Below are 23284 nucleotides of genomic sequence, written 5' to 3' on the forward strand. Positions count from 1 at the left end.
GGGAACCTGCTCACAATAGGATTATAATTGCTTCAAATTGTGACCAGAAAAACTACTTTCCTCTCACCTCACCCACCGTAGAAAATGTTTTTCTCCTCTTGAACATGTTTTTAAATGTCCATTTGCTGTTGTCTCTTTGATTATAAAAGTAGTACATATGTATTCATTACAGGTATTAGGAAAATACAGAAAAGTATAATGATAATAAATATTTCTTGTTATTTGACCTCTCAGAGTGAACTCTGTTAACCTTTGGGCATTATCCTAGACTGGTGAATATTTTTTTTGTCCTCCTCTTTCTATAATGGTTGACTCCTCATTTCTTGAAACATACTTTCCTCTTGACTTGATGGCACATTTTAGGTTCTCCCCCTTCCCCTCAGCTAGTCCTTCTCAGGCTCTGTTTCCACGTCTTCCATTTTTTTCTCCCTTCTTTTTCTTCCTCTTACAGTGGCCATTTATGAAATGTTGCTGTCCCTCAAAACTCTGTGCCCTTTTCTCCATTCTCCATACTGTCTCCCCAGATGGTCTCTGTTTGGCTTCAATTATGATCTGTAGCTCACATCTTTAAGCTCCAGGCAAAACCTTTGTCTCTCTAAGCCCAGTTACCTTCTTGATATATCTGCTTGGATGTTACACAGTGACCTCAAGCTTGGCATATGACCTTGTGCCTGTCATGGTCAGCTTGCTTTGCTTCAGTAAATGGCACCTCTACATCAGTTGCCAAAGTTAGAAGTATTAGGGTTATCTGTGACTTTTTTCTTTCCTTTAAGTTCTCTTAGTTAATCAAAGGTCTCTGGTGCATTTTCTTGGACAAGCTTTTAAAGGATATGAAAAAAATAACACCACCTAATGAATAGATTAATTTTCATGGATTATGGATAGATAATATTCATGGGTTTCTTTAAGTTTTGTTGTTGTTTTTGTTTTAAGCTTCCTCATTTTTGGGAACTATATGGGATATGAACACATTGTTTTGTTACTTTGTATGACTTTCTTATTGTAAAATTTTAGATTTTCTTCATTTGTTTGTAAAATAAATGATTAAAATGACTAAAAGGATTTTATAATTACTTTTCTTTATATTTAGAGTAAATGATATGATAATACAGTAAAGGTAATAGCTTTGTTTTCTATTTTAGTGTTCCTACAGAAATTTCAGGAAATAGCCCCGTGTCTCCTAATACTCAGGATAAGTCAGTAGGTCAATCCCCTCTGCGGTCTCCCTTGAAACGACAAGCCTCTGTATGTTCCACCCGACTTGGAAGTACCAAGAGCCTGACTGCAGCTTTCTATGGGGACAAGCAGCCAGTCACAGTTGGAGTCCAGTTTAGTAGTGATGTCTCCCGAAGTGATGAGAATGTACTGGACTCACCAAAGCAGAGAAGAAGTTTCGGTTCCTTTCCATACACACCATCAGCAGACTCTAATTCATTCCATCAATATCGATCAATGGATTCCAGCATGTCAATGGCTGACAGTGAAGCCTACTTTTCTGCCGCTGAAGAATTTGAGCCTATTAGCAGTGACGAAGGCCCTGGGACCTATCCAGGTAGAAAAAAGAAGAAAAAGCAGACCCAGCAGATTGACTACAGTAGGGGTTCCATATACCACAGTATCGAGGGACCACTCACTGGCCACGGAGAAAGCATTCAGGATCCCCGAACTCTGCCATTCAAAACTCACCCTTCCCAGGCTTCATTCGTTTCTGCACTAGGTGGCGAAGATGATGTTATAGAACATCTGTATATTGTAGAGGGTGAGAAAACAGTAGAGAGTGAGCAGATCACTTCTCAGCAACCAGTGATGAGTTGCTATCAGACTTACCTTACTCAGTTCCAGGTGGTTAACTGGTCAGTGAAGCACCCAACCCACAAAAGGACCTCCAAGTCCTCCCTCCATCGACCCCTTGATCTGGATACACCAACCAGTGAAGAAAGTTCATCATCGTGTGAACAGTTATCTGTTCCAACTTTTAAGGTATAAATCAAATCATTAGTTTTTACACTGATATATTTATTTAGAAAAATGGATTTTGAAGTTGTTTTCACAATTAGTCATTTTAGCTACCTTTCTGAAATCAAGGCTTCATGTATAATAGTAGGTCTCAGGGTTAGTGGTGGGAATTATAAAGTGAAGTATATAAAATTGAGGAATAGTTAGATTTGATAGTCACAATGTTAGTCAATAAATGTAATAGTTTCTATATACACTGTACTCTTAAGATTAGGATCAAGTCTGTGAATCCGTATTTTCTGTCTCTTAAAAATAAATTTTGAAATTGTTTTTTGATAGTTGGTGTTCTAATCCATAACTGCTTCTCTTGCAAATTCAGTTCCATTCACTTGAAATTTGATGTCTTATAATTTAGTATGACTGGCTATTGGCCACTTCTGTAGTGTATTCTGTAAATGGCTTTTTAAAGAAGAGTTAAAAATAAGTTAAAGTAAATGTAGTAACAATAGTCAATATGAAAACTATTTTATAAAGTTAATACATTTATAAGAGAATTTTTTATGGGTTTAGACCAAAATTAAGCATATGGAATCTTATGGAACTGGTTACATATACATATGCATTTATTTAAAGTGTTTTAATGTATTCATTCTTAATTCATATATTATTTACCACCATGTGCCCAACACATAATGAAGGAAACTGTGGAGCTTATAGTTTAGGGGACAGAGACACAGTTAATAGATAAATGGATAAGTATATGATTACAAATTGAGAAGAGTCTTATGAAGATAATCAAAGAATACTGGGATGGAAAATAATAGATTGTACTGACAAGACAACACTTAAACTGAGGTAATATTTAAACTGAAACTTAAAGGATAAGGAATAGTGGAGGATTAGAAAACCTAGGGCAATTACATTCAGGGAACAGGGATCAGCCTCGCTGAATTGCTAAGGAAGGAAAGAAGTTAGTTTGCTTGAGACCTGGAGAGGTAGCAGGGATCTGCTCCTGATGAGCTGTACACTTGAGTAAAGGTGACAGAGCAGGTATCAGTAGTTAGAATTTTATTTTAGTTTCATTGAGAAACTTGCAAGAGCTCTAAGGAAATGTGATGTGATGTGTAGTTTGTGGAACTGCTACTAAGTGGAACTGAATTGTCATTAAGCAAGAGAGGAAATGGGGTGACCATTTACTTAGGAGACTGTGGCAGCAGTCTGTGCAAGAGATGACAGGTTTGGGCTTAAGTAATGTTGGAAATGTGATAATGGAGTTGAATATCCTTACAGATATTGAGATATATGTATGTGTGTGCAATATATATTGAAGGAAATAGAAACATTAGTAACAGTTACAAAGTTTTGGTTTTAAGGTTGTGCCCGTTTCTCTTCTTGCCAAGATAAATTGCTCATGCTAAGATTTCAAAATGTTCTCTTTATTCCATGTGAAAAATATGTTGGTTTATGAATTTTCCAGTATAAAACTGAATGGTACTTGCTGTGCAGAATAGTACCTGAGAGATTAGAATTATTTTAGTATTTTCAATAAATCTTTTATTTTTTTATTTAATTTTTTTTAAAAAATATATTTTATTGATTTTTTACAGAGAGAAAGGGAGAGAGATAGAGAGTTAGAAACATCGATCAGCTGCCTCCTGCACATCTCCAACTGGGGATGTGCCCGCAACCCAGGTACATGCCCTTGACCGGAATCGAACCTGAGACCTTTCAGTCCGCACGCCGACGCTCTATCCACTGAGCCAAACCGGTTTCGGCCAATAAATCTTTTAGATTTGACTAGGCAGTCTGGAGAAAATAAGCCAAGTAATTCATATCTTTAGATCACTTTAAAAATAGAACATAGGAAGTAAGAAAGTTATTTTTCTCCATTAAATCTAAGTAAATAGCTAACATTTAAAAGGGTTCAGTTTGGTTGTTCAAGTGTATTGTTTATATTATTTACCTTTCATTGATATTACAATCCAGCTTTTTCTATAATATAATGTTTCTATGGGATTCTTTCCCATTTGAAAGTTGATTTTGCCAGGAAGACTCTAAAATTAGCTTAAAGTTAAGCTTAGTGTAAATGGTGCACCAGAAGACAGAGTTGGAAGCACTCCCATTTAAGTCTTGTTGGATAGTCTTTTACTCTCATTGCTGAGTTCTACAGCCCTGCCATTTGTCTGAATAAACTGAAAATGAAATTGTCAAATATTTTCTATGATTTTTTCAATTTGTCTGTGAAATATTTATAGCATATCTGTGAAAATCATATTAACAAGGTAATCTGGATATTCACAAATAATTGGTCTATAGCATAAAATTAGAGGATAATTAATATTAAAATTCTACTCTATAAGCAAAATTTTATATTCTAGGTTATCAAACAGGGGCTCACAGCTAATTCTTTACTAGACAGAGGAATGCAACTTTCGGGATCAACTTCAAAGTAAGTAAAAATTATATACTTTTAAAGACTACAGTGTTTTTCTTGATTATAAGACACATAAAGTTTATTCTAAAGAATAACCATTCTTTAATTGACTATAGACTTTATTTTATGAATAAATTACCACAAATAATTCAGCTGTTTGTCTGTGATGGCTTTGCCTACATTATAAGCAATCAGTGGCATTTCTTTTAGCATACTATGCAAGCCATCACTGGCATAACAAGACTGGAAACTAGTAAGAATTCAGAACTGAAGTTTTCATGTTTGGAAAAGCTCCATCAAGTAAATATAATACAGCCCCCCCCACCCCCCCCACACACACACTTGATATATTAACCATCTTTGATCAGTTTTTACTTTAGTACCTCAATGTTCTGTCTTTGAAAAGTATTTGGGAGATGAAATGTCTAGTCTAGTCCCATGAAATTTTCAGTTGAAATAAATGTAGGTTTAAGCAGTCACTCATCTTAAGGAAGCTCCAACTCCTGCTATTTTTCATAGTCTTTGTAATATGTACTTTGCTGGTTACATTGTACAGAACACCATATACTCCTTTGGAAAAGAGAGCCGTTGACAGCACAGATGATGAAACAGTGAAGGAAGAGTGGACCCTGGATCAGCCCATCTCTCAGACCAGGACAACAGCCATAGTTGAGGTCAAAGGAACTATTGACATTGTTCTGACTCCCCTGGTGGCTGAAGCTTTAGACAGGTATTGATTTTGTCTAAAACTATAACTATTATTTGATAAAATGACAAATGTATGTTATATTATGATTAGTGTATGTGATATCCTATATGATAAAATCCTAATATGCAAATCGACCAAATGGTGGAACAATCAGCAGAATGACCGACTGCTCGCTATGAAGTGCACTGCCCCACCTGCGCCCTCCGCGCCCCCCCCCCCCCCAAGAGGGAGATGACCGGCTGTGGCAATCGGGGATGGGGGGTGGGGAGGGCGGGGCCGGCGCGCAGGCAGTGCCAGGTCGCCAGCCAAGGTGGGTGCCAGTGGGGGCCCCCCAACGGCCCTGCCTACTGGTTGCCCCACAGATGGCCCTGATTGCCAGCCAGGCCTAGGGACCCTATCCTATATATTGGGAACAGTCTCTTAGATTTAAAAATTAAGGCTACTCTAACACTGAAAAAAACAGGATGATGCAGCGATGACATGCATGGACTCTGGCTTGCACATTTTGTGGTCAGCCCTGATTCTGACAGTTATAACTGTGTGACAAAGCCAATTCTCTCTGCTTTAGTTTTTCCACCCATAAGATGGGGGAAATGGTACTACTGCCTCAGAAGAATCATGTTATGTACTACTTTTATTAATCAGGGCAAAAAAATGTAGTTGCCCATACAATAGCAAGATGCCTTTGACCTGTATGAAAAGTATGGTCATTGGTGCATGCAGCATCCTGGATTGTGAGAGGGATATCCGACTGCTGATTTAGGCCCGATATCCCCCGAGAGGTCCCGGATGAGGGAACCCCCTCCCAAGCACGAATTTAGTGTACCAGGCCTCTAGTATGTTCATAAAGAAGAATGTTGATGATGGCTATTTGATTGAACAAAAATGAAGATATGTTTAAAAATGTCTGTTTCACTTAGTTATCATTTGTTACTTTTCAGTCCAGATAGTTATATTGCAATATTATAAGAATTATATTGCATTATAGTTTTCATTTTTTTTGCTTTTGGGCTGATGAGCATAAAATGATCACATACCCAGTACCTAATTATTATGTTTGATATTACTATTATCTAGTTTATTTAGGGAGACAAAACGAACATGAATAAACTCTAGAATGTAATGTAATGGAACAGAGTCAATAAACTAAAGTTTCTCATTTCTGTTTCTCCTCCTGCAGGTATATCGAAGCGATGGTTCATTATGCTCACATCCGCCATCCAGCTGCAATTGTGGATGACCTTCATGCCAAGGTCCTCAGGGAAGCTATGCAAAATAGCAGGACTACCTTCTCAGAAAATGTAAGAATTTTTTATCCAGTAAAGTATGGCAAACTGAATATTCTTCATGTGCATATAATATTCAAACTTGAAAAAATGGAATGTATTAAATTTTTATTAGTTATTTAAATTGGAACACATGGACATTTCTAAACAGTCTTTATATGTCAGTGGCTCCATATAGAACTATGCTATAGATTAAATAGTAGTCAACTATTTATTAAAATGTGGCTTTATTTTTTTTTTTATTTCAGAAAGTAGCTTAATTTCAGGCCTTTCCTAAAGAGTGTTGGTCCCAAGTGAACAAGTGCTCTCTAGGACTGGTGCATTTGTTTTCTAAGAAAGCAAGCTGCATATTATTTTGACTTTCCTCTATGATTAGATAACTTGTCTCCTAATATTTTTGAGATTATTTTTGTTCACCTCAGTGAGCCAAGTCACTGCCCTCTGGTGTGTCGTATTCCATTTATGCCATGGTCCAAGCGCGAAGCCATTTCTTAGTAGTCACTTCCTGGTGCTCTTTTGGTGACTCTCCACTTGACTTTCAAATTTATCTGGGTCATATTTGGACCAGGGCCAGGCAAAGTGCAAGTGAGGCTGATTGTTTTTAGTGATCCACTTATTCAAAATATATACTGAAGCTGCCAACCTGTTTGAATTTTAAGACTAGTGGTGCTAACCCAATGGCAGCTGGCATACCCATGGGCATAAAGAGCAGAGTGAATGAGCAGGTCGCTGTTGCAGATGATGTGGAAATTATGAAATGTTTGTGAAATAATAATTCTACTTGCACTCTTTTTAGTTATCTTCCAAACAAGATGTTAGAGGAACAAAAACTGAGCACACTACCATAGGAATGACTAACCAAGGACAAGCACAGACAGATCTTATCATGAAACAAGATAATGTGACAATTAAAGGTCTTCAAGCTAATGTCAGCATACCAAAGGTAACAATTTAATATTTTTAAAAAAATTTTCTGAAAGAAGAGGACATGTATTTTATTCCCTCGATGACTGAATGTAAAAATTAACGTAATGTAAATAAGTTTACTTAAGTAGAATATTGGGCAAGTTATACTAGATTCATCCAGTAAGAATTTAATTACGATTATTTATGAGATTCTATATTTGTAAGCTTTGTCTTCATAACTCTCAGACACTTAGATACACTATTCCTAATAGTAGCTTTGCCTATTTAATTGTATCTTATATTTGATAATTTTTACTTTTCAATGACATTTATGCCATTTTCTGTGTTAGGTAAACTTATGTTTGTTACAAGCCTCAGTGGAAGAATCTCCAAGTACAGCTTCCAGTAGAAGCATGACTCACATGTCTCTGGTTGCATTGTGTTTTGACAGAATTGCTACACAAGTTCGTATGAACAGGTAAAAAAGATTTCATTAATTTGAGCCATGATTATCTTGCTGAATGGAAAAGCAGGCCTTAATAATCTTCTTAATACATAAAACTGGTATTGGAATTTCAAATCTTGTTTTGTAGGTATTTGAAAGTTTGTACTGTTTTTATTCATACTATATTTTAGTAAACTGAAGAATTTGTTATGAATATTGGTTTAATTAAAGCAGTGGAATGTTTCGGTTTTTAAAAAATGTTTTTTATTGATTTCAGAGAAAGAAAGGGAGAGGGAGAGAGGGCTAGAAATATCAATGATGAGAATCTTTGGTAGGCTGCCTCCTCCACACCCCCTACTGGGGATCAAACCCGAAACCTGGGCATGTGCCCTGACCGGGAACCGAACCATGACCTCCTAGTTCATAAGTTGATGTTCAATCATTGAGCCATACTGGCCAGGCTGGAATGTTTTTTTTTAAGCCACTTATTAATTAAATGTTGTTCCTGAACTGTTTAAATGTTTAAATGTTAATCATACTCTCTCTCTTTTCTGTGAAGAGGTGTGGTTGAAGAGATTTCAAACAACACTGAACCTGGTCGGACATCACAGTTTGATAGGTATGTCCACGCCTCTAAAATGCAGCCACAGTCGTCTGGATCTCTCAGATCAAACACCGGAGCAGAAAAAGGCAAAGAAATTGCTGCCAAGTTAAACATTCATCGAGTTCATGGGCAACTCAGGGGTCTTGATACAAAAGGTAGGATTTTACAACAAATATTTTTTCTGTGGCATGTATAAATATAAGAGGATTTTGCAAAAGAAAACATTCTTTTCCTTTGAATATTGCTACACTTGTAGTAGTTTAAAAGAAAGGTATTTTCTGCACTATATTAAACACATAGTATTTAACTATTCCTTATTCACATTCTACATAGAACAGAAGGTAAACTTTGATAGGGAAGAAAGTGATATGGCCTCAAATTAGGAACCCATCTGATTTCTTCATTATGTCTGCTGCTCATTAGAGAGTCTGGTCTTTATAGTCTTTCTTACTTTTTTAAATTGTTCTGTTGGCACAACTTTATTGAAAATTATTAATTACAATATCAAAAGTAGATAACCAAGTCTGTAAAATACAGCAGCAACAAGAGTGATAGCCATGGCTATGCTTCTTAGAGTTCCTGGTGAAGTAAGAGAGAACACTAGACACGTCACATACCATTTCAATATTTTTGACATAACTCTGTGCCTGTGCTCATTTAGAGGCTAAGTGATCTCAGATTGTCAGAGATTCAATCCAGAAAGAAATGAGTTTATTAGTCTTAATTGATATGGTTGCTATGCTAATCTCCATCTGGGATAGGTGACGAGTCCCGAATGAGCAAGTCATTTCCTTGAATTTGCTCACTGTATTATGTAGGCTCTGAAGGTTCCATAACGGCTGTCTGTGTTCTGGGTCTGTGTAACTGCTGAGGCTTTCCAGAGAAAGAGATTGTTCCCGACTCCCTGAGTTCTGTAGTCCTAACACTGGTGCAGAATACAGCAGCTTGTATAGAAAAAGATTTATCCTCAGTTCTGTAGTTTGCACTGTTAGCCAGTTTGTACTTTGGTGTTGTATAGACTGCAGGCAGTAACTAAATATAATTTTGAAAGGGACACTACCCAGATAGAACTTACCAAAGACAAAACTCCTAAAGAAATTTTAAGGAGATCATTGTGTAAAGTTGTAGGAAAAAAAATAAATGTCTTTGCTTATAGGTACATAAGATATCTTTGAAAAGATACTCAATAAATCTAATGACATATGTTACCTGTAGGGAGGGAAAGTGTATGTCTTGGGGTTTTACTGTGAACCCTTTGTACTCTTTTTTTTTTTTTTTTTTTTAAATATATATTTTATTGATTTTTTACAGAGAGGAAGGGAGAGAGATAGAGAGTTAGAAACATCAATGCGAGAGACATCGATCAGCTGCCTCCTGCACATCTCCCACTGGGGATGTGCCCACAACCCAGGTACATGCCCCTGACCGGAATCGAACCCGGGACCCTTCAGTCCGCAGGCCGACGCTCTATCCACTGAGCCAAACCGGCCCCGGCCCTTTGTACTCTTTAAGTGAGTGTATTACCTAATCAAAAAAAAAATGTATAAATTCAAGTTAAGTCCTCACATAATACAATATTTCAGAATAAGTTCATGGAATTAGATAAAATATAAATGTAAAGTATAGTATTTTCTTGGTGGAATATTTTATAGCTATTAAAATAATTTTAACAATAATAATTTTTAATGAGTTGAAATTATCATGGTTACTGTTGCATAAAAATTGGGAACAAAGCTGGGTTTGTAAAATGATCTCTAAATAGCTAGAAGGAAACTTACTCCGAATGTAATAAGCCAGTTATCTATGGATGATAAATTTACCAGTGTTTTTTTTAAATCTTTTTTGTTATGTTTTTCTGTATTCATTAACTATAATCAGAGAAATTTTAAAAAGTAAGGTAAGAAGTAAGAAAAAAATGCCAGGAACTTGGGATGTTCATTTCTACATTGCATTTGGTAAGCAGTGAAATATTGCAATGACTGTGATGAATTGTAGTTATATAGGATATGTTAGCATAAAGCCATTTTTTAGTAAATGCTGTTATTGTATTAGAAAATGTTTTTTCTAAAGCTGGATAATTAAAATAATTTTTTATTTTATAAAATGATGAGAAAGTATTTAAAAATAGTGTATTATGAAGCTGAATTATGCAGAAGCTTTTTAGCTTTAGATTTTTAGAGTACCATATAATCTTTCAGAAATGAATCCATTCTGCCTTTAGGCAATTATTTGTTAATTCTGGATTCATCTTCCCCCCCCTTACTTCAATGTGATTCTGGCAATTTGTAAGCAGTGCAAAGTTAGGCAGCATTATTTTTGAGTTGGTTCATTTGTTTATTTTTCTTTTTGACTAAGATATCTTTTGAACGTAAAGACTGTGCCAAATGTTTACATTGTTTGTTTTAAAAATATATAAAACCTTTATCTTTAAAAGTGGTGGTTTTGTTCTCTTTTGGTGATAGATATCGGCACCTGTGCCATCACTGCGATTCCCTTCGAGAAGTCCAAAGTCTTATTTACTCTGGAAGAGCTGGATGAGTTTACTTTTGTGGATGAGACTGACCAGCAAGCTATTCCGGATATAACTCGAATGGGTCCCAGCCAAGAAAAATGGGGTTGGATAATGTTTGAATGTGGACTTGAAAATTTAACCATAAAAGGTAGGTTTTAAAAAAATAATTCTGCGTAAGTGGGTACAAATTGGCCCCACGTTGCTGAAATGCTTTACACTCATGACTTTCAATAGTCTGAATCAGCAAATTCAAGCTGAAAGTGTGGTAGCTGGGATTATTTACCAGGGGTGGATGCCCCATCCCGATTCCTCCATTGTGTGATCCAAAACTAGCAGAGCATCTAGACATGTAAAAACCTCAGTGTCTGAGCAGAGCAGTCTTGGCTCAAGTCAAAGCCACCCAGCTTTTGAAAGCTTGTGTCTTTGGAAACTGGATTTTTGATTAGCAGAGCTTTACCATTTAGGATGAAAATATTTCAAATCCTTTATTCAGTGAGACAGAGTCTGACTTACAATTATGTGTGTTTTCTTATACGTTATTGAGTAATATATTAAAATATGAAGGCTGACTTGTGTATAAGACTTTTAGATTTAGTCCTATATAATAATAATAGTAGTTGTATATTTATAGATAAGGGCAGGTTTTGGTGAGAATAAAAAGGATCTTTGTGAGATTTTAATTTTTATCTTTATGGATACAGTAGAGTACATCACTGAGATACCGAGTGTTTTAATAAATACATTCTCGTATTTATATAGGAGGAAGACAGTCCGGTGCTGTTTTGTATAATACTTTTGGAACGATGGGCAAAGCTAGTGTCACAGAAGGGGGTGGAGTGCTGACATCCAATAATTCTTCTGATTCTCCGACCGGCAGCGGCTATAACACCGACGTCTCTGATGATAATCTTCCTTGTGATCGAACAAGCCCTTCTTCAGATTTAAATGGAAATTCTGTTTCCGATGAGCAGGTTGGTAATAATGCTTTGGAAACATGAGCAGGTTTCTAATAATAATGCTTTGGAAACATAACATAGAAAATGACGTACCAACTCAAAATTAACTTCTGAAGTATATTTGCTTGTCTTTTTGTAGTTTGGATTTTGCTTAGGTCAAGGCATTTTGATGATTACACTTCTACTAGAGCAGCGGTTCTCAACCTGTGGGTCGCAACCCCTTTGGGGGTCGAACGACCCTTTCACAGGGGTAGCCTAAAACCATCGGAAAACACATACATAATTACATATTGTTTTTGTGATTAATCACTATGCTTTAATTCAATTTGTAACAATGAAATTGGGGGTCACCACAACATGAGGAACTGTATTAAAGGGTTGTGGCATTAGGAAGGTTGAGAACCACTGTACTAGAGTATAATTTTTGTAGGCACCAATGCCTAAATATGTTTATATCTATCATAGTACCTAGCATAATACTGTGTTCATATTAGGCACTTAAAATATCTGCTGAATTAATGAATTAATAGAATTTCAAAAAAGCAGGCTTTGTTTGTATGTTGTTTGAATGATTTTAGCAGAATCACTTTTTAAATAATTAGTTTTGTTACTGGTAATATTTCATGTAAGTTCTTAATATTTTTGTCAATATCTGCCAGTTTCATTTAGGGTCCTGAAGAATACCTTCAGTGTCACTCATTTATTTTTATTAGGGTAGAATTTCATAGTGATGAGTATAGGAACAGCAATAATGAAAATATTTAAAATTCTAGATTACTAAAGAGTTGTGTCACTGATTGGTGACCTGGGGCAAATTATTTTCCCTTTCCTGAGTTTCTTCATCTGTAAAGGAGTATTGTAAGGACATTGCTCTTCTAAAGTTGTGAAGATTGGAGGAGACAGTACACAGGAAAGGCTTAACTCAGTGTCTATCACACAGTGAGAACTTGGTAATGTATGTGTACTATATGTTACATAGACTCCTAATGGAATCTGAGGCAGCTTTATCTTGAAATACTTAAATATTTCTGCAGCCAGCAATTTTAATAAAAATACCAGGTGTGGGGTAAATAGCTTCTCATCAGTTCAGATCAGGTTTTGATGCCACATTTATAGAAAAATATTAGATTTTATTTTTTAAATCTTTATTGTTGAAAATATGACATAGGTCCTCCTTTTCCCCCCATTAACCTCTTCCAACCCTCTTCCATACCTTCCTCCCCCAGACCCTCACCACCCCATTGTCTGTGTCCACAGGTTATGCATATATGCATACAAGTTCATTGGTTGATCTCTTCCCACCCACCTTCCCCTGGCTTCCCTCTGAGGTTCAACAGTCTGTTCAAGCTACTATGTCTCTGGGTCTATTTTTGATCCTCAGTTTATTTGGTTCATTAGATTCCACATATAAGTGAGATCATGTGGTACTTATCTTTCTCTGACTGGCTTATTTCAGAATGTCATGTATTTTAGAATTGCAAATAAGGAAGTGTGGACTTATATGTAGTGCCTGCTGACTTTAAAATCACTGGGGCCTATAGTTCACATTGTTCTGTAACACTTAGAACACACAGGTGTTTTGTGTGTATTCATTCCTTAATCACCACACAAGAAAATGCCAGTCTTTTCTTTATCTTGACCAATGATATCTAAAACTGAATCCAGAGACTTTAAGTAGATGTAAAAGGCAGGAGACTTTTTTTTTTTTAATATCATGCTTCTTACCTGCCTACATTTTAGTATATGTGCTGCAGAAGCGAGCACTACCTGCTTACATTTTGAAGGTTGGTGATTACACCTCTAAAAGATATTCCCATTTCTCAATATAGCTTTAGATAATAACATGTAAGATAACATAAGAATTTTTTGTAGAGTGTTATTTGAAAATGTGTTACAATAGTATTTATTATGGCTCTTTATTTGGAAGTTTGAAATATTCTGTTAAATGGAAAAGGAAATTGATTGCAATAGGAAGCAGAAGACCTTAATTCTACCACCCATTCTGCTCAAGAGTTGTGTGGCTTCTGGCAAGTTACCTCTTTCTCTCACTTTCCTCATCTAGAAAAAATAACTTAATGCCCCTAAACAAAAAGTTTTGGGTGTTCTATTATTTAGGATGAAGGAGTTGAATCTGATGATTTGAAGAAAGATGTGCCTCTTATGCCGCCACCTCCCGATTCCTGCAGCATGAAGCTGACCATCCAGGAGATTTGGTTTAGTTTCGCAGCTCCCACCAACGTGAGGTCTCCCACTCATGCATTTTCTAGGTAAAAAGTCTGAAAAGTGTACTACTGTCGCTTGGTGTTTCTTTATTTAAATGGCACGCAGTTCTGTTTCATGCATGTTTTGAATTACTTTTTGGATATATCTAATATGAGGGCTGCCACCTCTTCCCCATCTTTCCTACCTCAGACTCTCTGTTGACCTTATTGTCAGCTTGTTTGACCATTTTTCTTTTCTAGGGCTTAGTTTTACTTTCACATGTCACCCTGCCATTAACTTATTTTTTTCACCTCTAATAAGCTTTTTAATATTTTTTCTTTTCTATTATCTGTTCTCTGAATATCATGAATTATGAAGTTATATCTTCATAATTTATCTGGTGGTCAAAAGGAAAAGTAATTTGCCTAAATAAAATAGCTGCTAAGAACAGTAGAGATGGAAGATCATTTGAAATAAAATCTTGACGCTCGTTTTTATAATTTTCTAAAATAAATCTGAAGGCAGCTAAACCTCTTAAGCACTGCGACCCCTGCGGTGGGTGCGTGGCTCGTTCCCGTTGACCAGCTCAAGTCGTCCTTGAACAAATTGGAAACAGAGGGAACGCTGAGACTCTGTGCTGTGATGGGATGCATCATGACTGAAGCGCTAGAGGTAAGTCTTCAACAATACATGGAGATACAGAATTTATTGAAGACGATCCTGACCATTTATCATTGTTGGGAAACATCTAACTTGTGAGTACTTAGTGACTGGATGCCTTTCATTTGTACTATCTTTAATACATCATTGTAAGCCTGTTATCTTTGCTTTGTTTCAGAATAAAAGTATGCATTTTCCCCTAAGAAGTAAATACAACAGACTTACAAAACTGGCTCGCTTTCTCCAAGAAAACCCTTCTTGTTTACTGTGTAATATACTCCACCACTACCTGCACCAGGCAAATTACACCACCATCGATGATGCTACAATGGTGAGTGACTGAAACCATGTGTTAGCTCTGAAGTAGCCTCTGTTCTGTTGAGGAACCATTGACCTGCAGGATTTGAGATGCATATGGGAAGTCCAGAGGAGAAATATGGTTAGAAATACAGGCTCATAGACAACAGCAGGCTCAGATTAATGATTTGGGAGTTGACAACATGAAGGTGTTAAAAGCTGTTGACGTGGATGAGACTTCTAGGGATGGAGGGTTGAGTAAGAACCTGGTCAAGGATGGATCCCAGAAGAATACCAATATTAAATAGGTGGGGAAGGTGGATGGAGGTACACAGAGTGCTGAGGAGGGAAAGGAGAGCCAGGAAAGAATGTCTGGAAGCCAAAGTATAATGAGTTGCAAGTAAGAGAGTAATCACTAGAGTCAAATATCATAGCAATGTTTAATAAAATAAGGACTCATTTGTGATGGGGGGATATTATGTAATTGTACAAAATAAATATACTATCTCTGCCCCTTGAAAAGCACTTCAGAAGGTAACACATACCTAGGGGTGTAGAACTGGAGGAGCTTCCTTCTCCTTGCCAAGCTCTGGTCAATAGAGAATACATGAGAATCTGAAGCCAAATTAGTGGTCAATGTATCCATATTGGTAATGGCCAGTCAAGCTCCTATTTACCTCCAATGCCAGAATCTCCCGTAAGTCATGGATATAAAAAAGGTACTTGGCCTGAGGCTGGTAGAGTTTCTAGTTTCTACTGCCACCTGAGAGTTGAGGACTGGGAGTCCCCAATGTGAGGCTAACTTACCCATGATGCCGTAGGCAGAGACGGGAACAGAGAGAATGACTTCATTTCCATGGGTGCTCTGCCCAGGTATGCTTTCCATTAAGAGGAAGAAGGACCACTTGAGCCTGGGAATGAAAGGGCGGGTGCAGAAAGTAAATGAGGTTCTTCTAACACAGGGAATCGTAGGAAAGGGGATGGACAGGAGTTGGATATTTTCTCCTCAGGCTAAGGCTCTAATAGGAAAAAGAGCCAAGTTTTCTTTCTTACAATCATAATCATGTGAAATCAAATATATTCTAAATTTTATCATTGTTAATAATACATTTAACTTTCAAAGCAGTTACAAATCCAGCTATATCCAGCATTTACCTACAGAAATTTATTATTTTTAATGCTAAAAATAATCTCTGGAGGGAATAATTTCATTCCCTTTTTGCTTAATGAATATTCCAGGTTGTTCAAAATACATTTGATTCTTCAATTGGCAAAAGATAAAGTGGATTGAATGCTTCTTCAGAAGAACCCCAGTCTTGTACCTGCATTTAGTTTTATTTCCCTGGAGCTGCTGTGCTGTTAATGACAGGAGAAGCAACCTTGTGTTTAGAGATTGAGTTCTGTTGTCAGCTCGAAATACTGACTTTCTTGTGTAAGCTTGGACAAATTACTTAACATATAAATTCTGGTTTCCTCATTTCCCAGTGGGGGTTATGAGAGTTAAATGAATAAATATATGCAAAGCACTTAAATGGTAACTGTTATTATATAGTAAGGTGACTTCTAACCACATCATTGTTGTTACAGGGTGATGGACTTCCTGCCTTGGTAACCTTAAAGAAAGGGTTAGTTGCCCTGGCAAGGCAGTGGATGAAGTTCATTGTGGTGACACCAACCTTTAAAGGAGTCAACTTACATCGGCCAGCTCAGCCCGTGAAGCCCCAAGCAGCTGTGGACCATGAACACGAAGATGGCTTTGGGCTGGACAATGGAGGTGGTCTTCAAAGTGATACCAGTGCTGATGGAGCAGAATTTGAATTTGATGCAGGTAATTTTGTAAATATTTTAGCTAGTTATTATGCACTTGGTAACCTAGTACATGTGATAATTTTAATGATTTGTGTCCCAAATTTGATATTTCAATTGTCATGGTTTAATTATATAAGTATGGTTTGTATTAGTCCAAATAAATGCTAATAATGTTGGAATCTCATACAGATTTGATTCTCAAGTTTAATTTTGTGAAATATAGTAGACTTCTTCTCCTAACCTATCCAGTCTAAACAACAGATATCTTTGTATAACTAGAATATTTTGAGTTAATCACATTAACCTCTATTTAAAAATTATATCTACCTCTTTATCATCTTGCCCTGTGCCTTTATTTTATTATTTTTTTATATTTAAAGAATAAATATTTATGTTTGGTATTGAGGTACTCACTGAATAAGGTAAAAATAAATTACAATGATTAATAAATAACTGTGGTATGATAGCAATTAATCAACCTCTGGGTCACTGCTTAATTAAAAAGCATAGTCTTCTAAATATGATCTCAAAAACCTCAGCAACACATAATACCATGGTAATTACAGTAAATGTGTACATTGCAGTGAGAAAGAAGGTCTTCTCAAAGTGATCTGGCACCATGCATTTTATAATAGTAAACTTTCCCACCAGAGATGTCACGCCTCTCTACTTGTCCTGTGCCTTTAAAGGAGCCTTTGAATTTTACTCAGTGCTTGTTCAGATCTGAGTTTATGTAATATTTGGAGGCCTGTGCTCAGCCTCAGATTCTGAGAGCCTGATAGCTGTGCCAGAATACAGGCAGTACCCCTGTGTTTCACAGTGTATAGGTGGGGCACACGGGGGCGGGGGGGGGGGGTGTGTGTCATGCTCTTTGTATGGAAAATTAATAATGCAGGCATAAACTCCATGTTTCACATACAACTGTAAACTGACTTTTGCCCCACACTATATATACTTTAATGCTTTTTCAAAGTTTAATTATTATTATTATGGAAATGTACTATGCACTGCAATTTATCTTATGATAATTTGAAAAAATATTAGAAGTACCATGGGCAAAGAAAATTAGAGCTTTCAGAACATCTCTGTATATAAAAGGCTAATATGTAAATTGTCCCCTTGGGAGATTGGCCGGGAGACCAGGAGTTCAATTGCTCGCTATGATGTGCGCTGACCACCAGGGGGTGGCGTGGAACAAAGGAAGGCCCCAGCTGGCAGCCAGCAGCCAGGGAAGGAAGGCCCTGGCCAGCAGCCGGAAGGCCCCAATGGCCCTGATCGCAAGCCAGGCCTAGGGACCCTACTGTGTACGAATTTTGTGCACTGAGCCTCTAATTGATATATAATCCTTTACCCAGTTTTTCTTTTTGGTTTTCAAACATTTTAAAATTATATTTAAGAAATGAATGTTTTATGAGTAATAGGCTGGATTTTATTATTTATTTTGATAAATTTCAAGTCTGTACAAAAGTTGAAAGAATAGTGTAGTAACTATCCCTTTTAATTAATTATCTACAAATGCCTGTGTTAATCTGTGAAAATTCTGTGCTCTCTTGAGCTGAGTTGAATTGGTTTTTGGTCTCTTACCATTTGGGTGGCATATTTGAGATTGAATAGAAGCTGTTTATTCCTTTTTTGAGACTTAGTAAGAAGATTGGGGTTGGAAGAGTAACATAAAAATTTAAAAAGGAGTGAATATTACAGAAGATTCCAAAATGAACTTGTCAAGGAATATCTACGGCTGAGAGTAGAGCCACCACCAGGAACACTGGAGTTGATGCTTAAGGAGCATGTCTGACATCTGCAGCCCTTTTCACTCACTCTTTTCACTGATTTCAGCCACAGTCAGCGAGCACACGATGCTGCTGGAAGGAACAGCCAGCCGACCTCCCCCCAGTGGCTCTGGGCCTGTGACTGGCGCTGAGATAATGAGGAAACTCTCCAAGACTCACACCCACAGTGACTCTGCATTAAAGATAAAGGTTCATTATTACTGTTTTTAGTTAGTGTTAGTTAGACTTGCAGAGAATACCTAACTTTTGCCATCTCAAATTCAACTATTAGGTATCCACCCTAAGGAATTAAATTTAGTAAAAGTAGTATTTTTATATTGAAATTAACATGATTAGTAACTTTTAGTGTACACATTTCTTTGAAAATTATATCATCAGTAGTAATTAATATTGAATAAGGACTACTTTAACTACCAGGCCTTAGGGCTCTCTTTTAAATTTATTGAATATTCAATAAAATACAATATTGAGAATATTGATCATCTTATAATTGTGCATGATCGATATACAGTTTGAGTGAGGCTGTTTTATGTTTTCAGTGATGTTGTTTTGTTTGGTATTGAGTGAACCGTAGTAAGCAGTAATGGCAAGGGTAACAGCAGTTGTAGTTCTCAGCTGTCACGTTTGTGTATGTAAGGAAGAGCCTGTGTGGTTTCTCTGCAGGGCATCCACCCATACCACTCCCTGAGCTACACCAGTGGAGACACCGCCACGGATTCTCCAGTGCATGTGGGCCGTGTTGGGATGCCAGTGAAGGAGAGTCCACGGAAGGAGAGCCTGCTCAGCTACCTGACCGGGAGCTTCCCAAGCTTGCACAACCTCCTGGAGGGCACTCCTCAAAGGAGCAGTGCAGCTGTGAAAAGTAACTCCCTGACGAGAACAGGTGTGGCCTTGGTTTTGTCAATTACAAGTTTACTTCTGTGGGAGAATTAGAAAAAAAGGTTTAAGATTTTTAGATATATATTTTGGATGCATAACTAATCTTTCATATTGCAACTTATCTCTGAGAGAGTATCTTGGGAAACTTCTCTTTGTAACAGGTTAGTATCTTCTTGCCCTTAGTTTGCATTTTTAAATTGTAGCATTTGACAGCCAAGGTGTGATGTGGGTTGATGTCTAGACCAGACAAAAAATGAATTTTTCCTTGGAATTATAAATAAGTTATTTATTAGTGCCTTAATATCCAAATACCAATGTCATACTATGAATTTGAAAACATCTGCATATATAGGTATTTTAATGTGACTTTTCAAAAAAATTACATAAATCACATTTTCTCCTCCTTAGTACATAAGTAATATTATACTCAGTAAAACTTTATTTTCAGGAAATACAGTGGCTACAGATATGTTATCTGAACACCCCTTGCTATCTGAGCCATCATCTGTGAGTTTCTATAACTGGATGTCCAATGCGGTGGGTAATCGAGGAAGCGTGGTGCAGGAATCTCCTGTCACAAAGTCAGGGCACAACAGTCTTCCAACAGGTATGGACTTGTCACATTATTTTGCTTAACCATCTAAGGGACACCTGTAAAGTTATTGCAAAATCCTGTTTTTCAGAGAATGATTTAAAAAATCTCAAATGCTTAAGTATTGTTTTAGTTGAAATTGACCCATTTATGAACTGCCTTTGATAATTTAGCAGCTGAGGCAGTCATAAGCAGTCACTCAATGTTTCTGTGGAAAGTCAAACGCAAGAGCGTCTATAATTTAAAGAATTTAAAACTTCCATTTAATGTGGCTGGTTTAATTTCAAAATACCAAAAGGAGGTAAATAAAAAATACAGTGTATAATTACAACATCATATACTTACAACACAGAAAGTATTTTCAGTTTATCCAGATTTCTCTGGGACATAATAACTTGCATTCTTATGCTCTTTGTGGTTACTTAAATATTTAATTAAATCTAAGGGAGTACTAAGAAGAATAAAGTAAGGTTCTTGCCCTCAAGGAGAGAAACAAGGGCAATTTATTAGTTTTTAAAAGAATATGTATAAGTAGCAAGAAGACTAGTAGGGAATTCATAAGGAAGGATTGGTGGCTATCTCCTGAAGTAAAAGTGGAGTCATCTCTCCTCTTCTATTTTGTGTGTGTGTGTTCAAATTTACTAGACATATGTTTGTTTGTTTTTTAGTAAACAATTTTTTAAGAAAAAGAATATGTGAGGTAGCCTTTGATTCTAGTCATTGAAGGCAGCTAAAATTAATCTGTGTAACAGCTATTGGGATATCTAGTAAATTCTATTCAGACAGAAAATACGAAATTATGAAAAGTGGTTGACACATGACTACTTAGTCCTTTTTCTTGCTGGTGTGTGGACCATTTTTGAACCTGGAGTGAAGTGGTGAGCAGGTGATGAATTCTAACTGCACCTTAGTCCTCAGCGTCAGCCTTAGCTGAAGAAGATGGAAGAATGTGTTTGCCCGGTTGTCAGCACTTTGCTGGGGCTGGTTTCCCTGTTGCACAGAGTTTAAGTTTCAGGAGAGCCAGAAAGGAACATTTCCTGTCTATCAGAGGCCCTTTGTCTGGAGGTTAAAGAAGAAAGGGAGGAAGAGGAAAGAAAGTGCCAACTATTGTCGTTCCACCTCGGGGAAGGTCATTGGGAGGAAGTTTGTATGTGCTACTTGGGACATGATAGTCCGCCTCCTGTTGCTGCTTTCTGTGGCCCAGCTGCTTTCTGCACCTCTGCTTCTGGGTGCCCAGCTGAGGGGATGGCAGAGGCTCTTCCAGATGCAGAAGTCTATATATTCTGGGCTGGCTGGCTGTCATGAAGACTTCATGTATGAGGACAACGGATATTTTCTAAAAATTTAGTTTAATTTCACTTTTTTATTAATCACATCTGTAAAATAACCTAAAAGTGCTATTTTTTCTCTTTAATTTAAATGGTCTGGTAATACTGTTCCATACAGGCTTTGTAAGTTTACTTCACCGTGCCCCTTTATGCCTTTTATTTTCCAATACTTTAGATTTCATTCTTGAACATTTTTCCTGTTAGGTGTTGCGCCCAATCTTCCCACAATACCCTCAGCCTCAGATTTCAACACCATCTTGTCTAGTGACCAGAACACTCTGGATGGGACCCCTTCTCAGCACAGTATGAGTCAGGATGATGTGGCAGGTGTAGAAGAAGCCAACCAAGGTTTTCCTGCGGTTCAGCTGGCTGATGCCCAGGTGAGCCAGCCTGTTCCTCCCAGTTGTTGAAATCCTCTTAGGCAACACTGAGCAGCTGGAGCATCTCTAATTCACTTTGGAATTTAGTGAAAACCTTTGTTCTGTGCTTGTCTACCAAAGCCTTCATGCAAAAAAGGAGGAGCTTTCAAAAAGGACATGGGCTAATTAAGCATCTATAGCAGTGATGGCGAACCTTTTGACCTCGCGTGTCAGCATTTTGGAAAACCCTAACTTAACTCTGGTGCCATGTCACATACAGAAATTTTTTGATATTTGCAGCCATAGTAAAACAAAGACTTACATTTTTGATATTTATTTTATATATTTAAATGCCATTTAACAAAGAAAAATCAACCAAAAAAATGAGTTCGCGTGTCACCTCTGACACGCGTGTCATAGGTTCGCCATCACTGATCTATAGTCATTAAACAGAAGAGTGGCATAGTTGTTTATCTCATATGGTAACGTTATTTGGAGATACAGATTGGCTAAATATCATGACTAGAAAGATAAATTTAATCATATCCTATTGTGTCCAGTGCTATGATAAGACTTTTTTTGAATGAGCAGTGGGGAGCCATTGAAGATTTTAGAGCAGAGAAATAATGTGACAAGAACTAGACATGGGTAGCAATGTCCTAAATGGATTGAATTACAGAAACAAGGTGAAAAGATGAGTTACTGAAACAGTTCACACGTGGTAATGAGGCTTAGATGGCTGTGGCTTTGATAAGGTAAAGAGGAAATATTATGAAAGTCTTATTTAATGGCTTAAATATGGAGAGTACAAAGCAAAATCTTTGAAATCTTTTTAGTTCCTCAAGTGACCAGAGGCAAGTGGGAGAGTGGGCCACAGGCATTAACAAGTTAAGTATAATTAGATTATATTTATTACAGAAGACCTTTTTGTGTTTCACCCTACATATATGAACTGGGGTAGGATAAGAAAAAACGCTGCAGTAAATGATGAATTATATAAATTGCACCAATATGAATGTGTTATGTCTTTTAGGTGGTTTTCAAGCCTCTTCTGAGTCACACAGGGATTCAGTCCCAGGATGCGATGCCACTGTGCTACCGAATGTACTTTGGCGAACACCTTTCATTTTCAGGGACACTGGACTGTCTCCGAGCAGATATCGTGGACTCAGACACAGCCAAGGAGAGAAAAAGCAAAAGGGCAAGAAGGTGTCTTGTGTTATTGTTGTTTTCGTGTAAAATTTTGTACAAGGGTAATAATACCTGTTTGTTTTTAACTTTGCTTCCTTCTCATGGTAATGAGAAATTAATTTTAGTATCTTAATGAGAAGACAATTTCCATTTAACCAAAATAGTAGCCACATTAACAGGTTATGAGGCCTGTTTTTAGGCCTCTTTTTGAACCATGTTAGCACATCCATGAGAGTGAGCCACATACATGTGGTGATGTAGACACGTAGAATTTATTTACTGTTGCACTAGTTAAATTTTTATGATCTTATGGATTTTAATTTTGTACCTTTTATTTAGAATTTATTCCTGGCCTCCTTTCTGAGTTGA

At 37.0% G+C, this 23284-nt stretch overlaps 1 protein-coding gene across 2 annotated transcripts in view; it reads left to right on the top strand.

The window, feature by feature from the left end:
- Nucleotides 1-23284, top strand: part of BLTP1 (bridge-like lipid transfer protein family member 1) — a 156150-nt gene that overhangs the window by 63033 nt on the left and 69833 nt on the right. For both annotated transcript variants that reach the window (XM_070415150.1, XM_070415151.1), the window contains exons 29-46: nucleotides 1143-1980; nucleotides 4335-4405; nucleotides 4947-5120; nucleotides 6280-6400; nucleotides 7182-7328; nucleotides 7642-7769; nucleotides 8296-8495; nucleotides 10803-11000; nucleotides 11612-11823; nucleotides 13924-14075; nucleotides 14532-14682; nucleotides 14849-15001; nucleotides 16555-16795; nucleotides 18613-18755; nucleotides 19230-19449; nucleotides 19894-20052; nucleotides 21570-21745; nucleotides 22758-22933. In XM_070415150.1, coding sequence (XP_070271251.1) covers nucleotides 1143-1980; nucleotides 4335-4405; nucleotides 4947-5120; nucleotides 6280-6400; nucleotides 7182-7328; nucleotides 7642-7769; nucleotides 8296-8495; nucleotides 10803-11000; nucleotides 11612-11823; nucleotides 13924-14075; nucleotides 14532-14682; nucleotides 14849-15001; nucleotides 16555-16795; nucleotides 18613-18755; nucleotides 19230-19449; nucleotides 19894-20052; nucleotides 21570-21745; nucleotides 22758-22933 — 3660 coding nt within the window. The remainder of the gene's footprint in view (nucleotides 1-1142; nucleotides 1981-4334; nucleotides 4406-4946; nucleotides 5121-6279; nucleotides 6401-7181; nucleotides 7329-7641; nucleotides 7770-8295; nucleotides 8496-10802; nucleotides 11001-11611; nucleotides 11824-13923; nucleotides 14076-14531; nucleotides 14683-14848; nucleotides 15002-16554; nucleotides 16796-18612; nucleotides 18756-19229; nucleotides 19450-19893; nucleotides 20053-21569; nucleotides 21746-22757; nucleotides 22934-23284) is intronic.

Source organism: Myotis yumanensis, unplaced genomic scaffold, assembly GCF_028538775.1.
Source record: "Myotis yumanensis isolate MYYU_CA2020_CCGP unplaced genomic scaffold, mMyoYum1.0.hap1 SCAF_5, whole genome shotgun sequence".
Lineage (NCBI taxonomy): Eukaryota > Metazoa > Chordata > Mammalia > Chiroptera > Vespertilionidae > Myotis > Myotis yumanensis.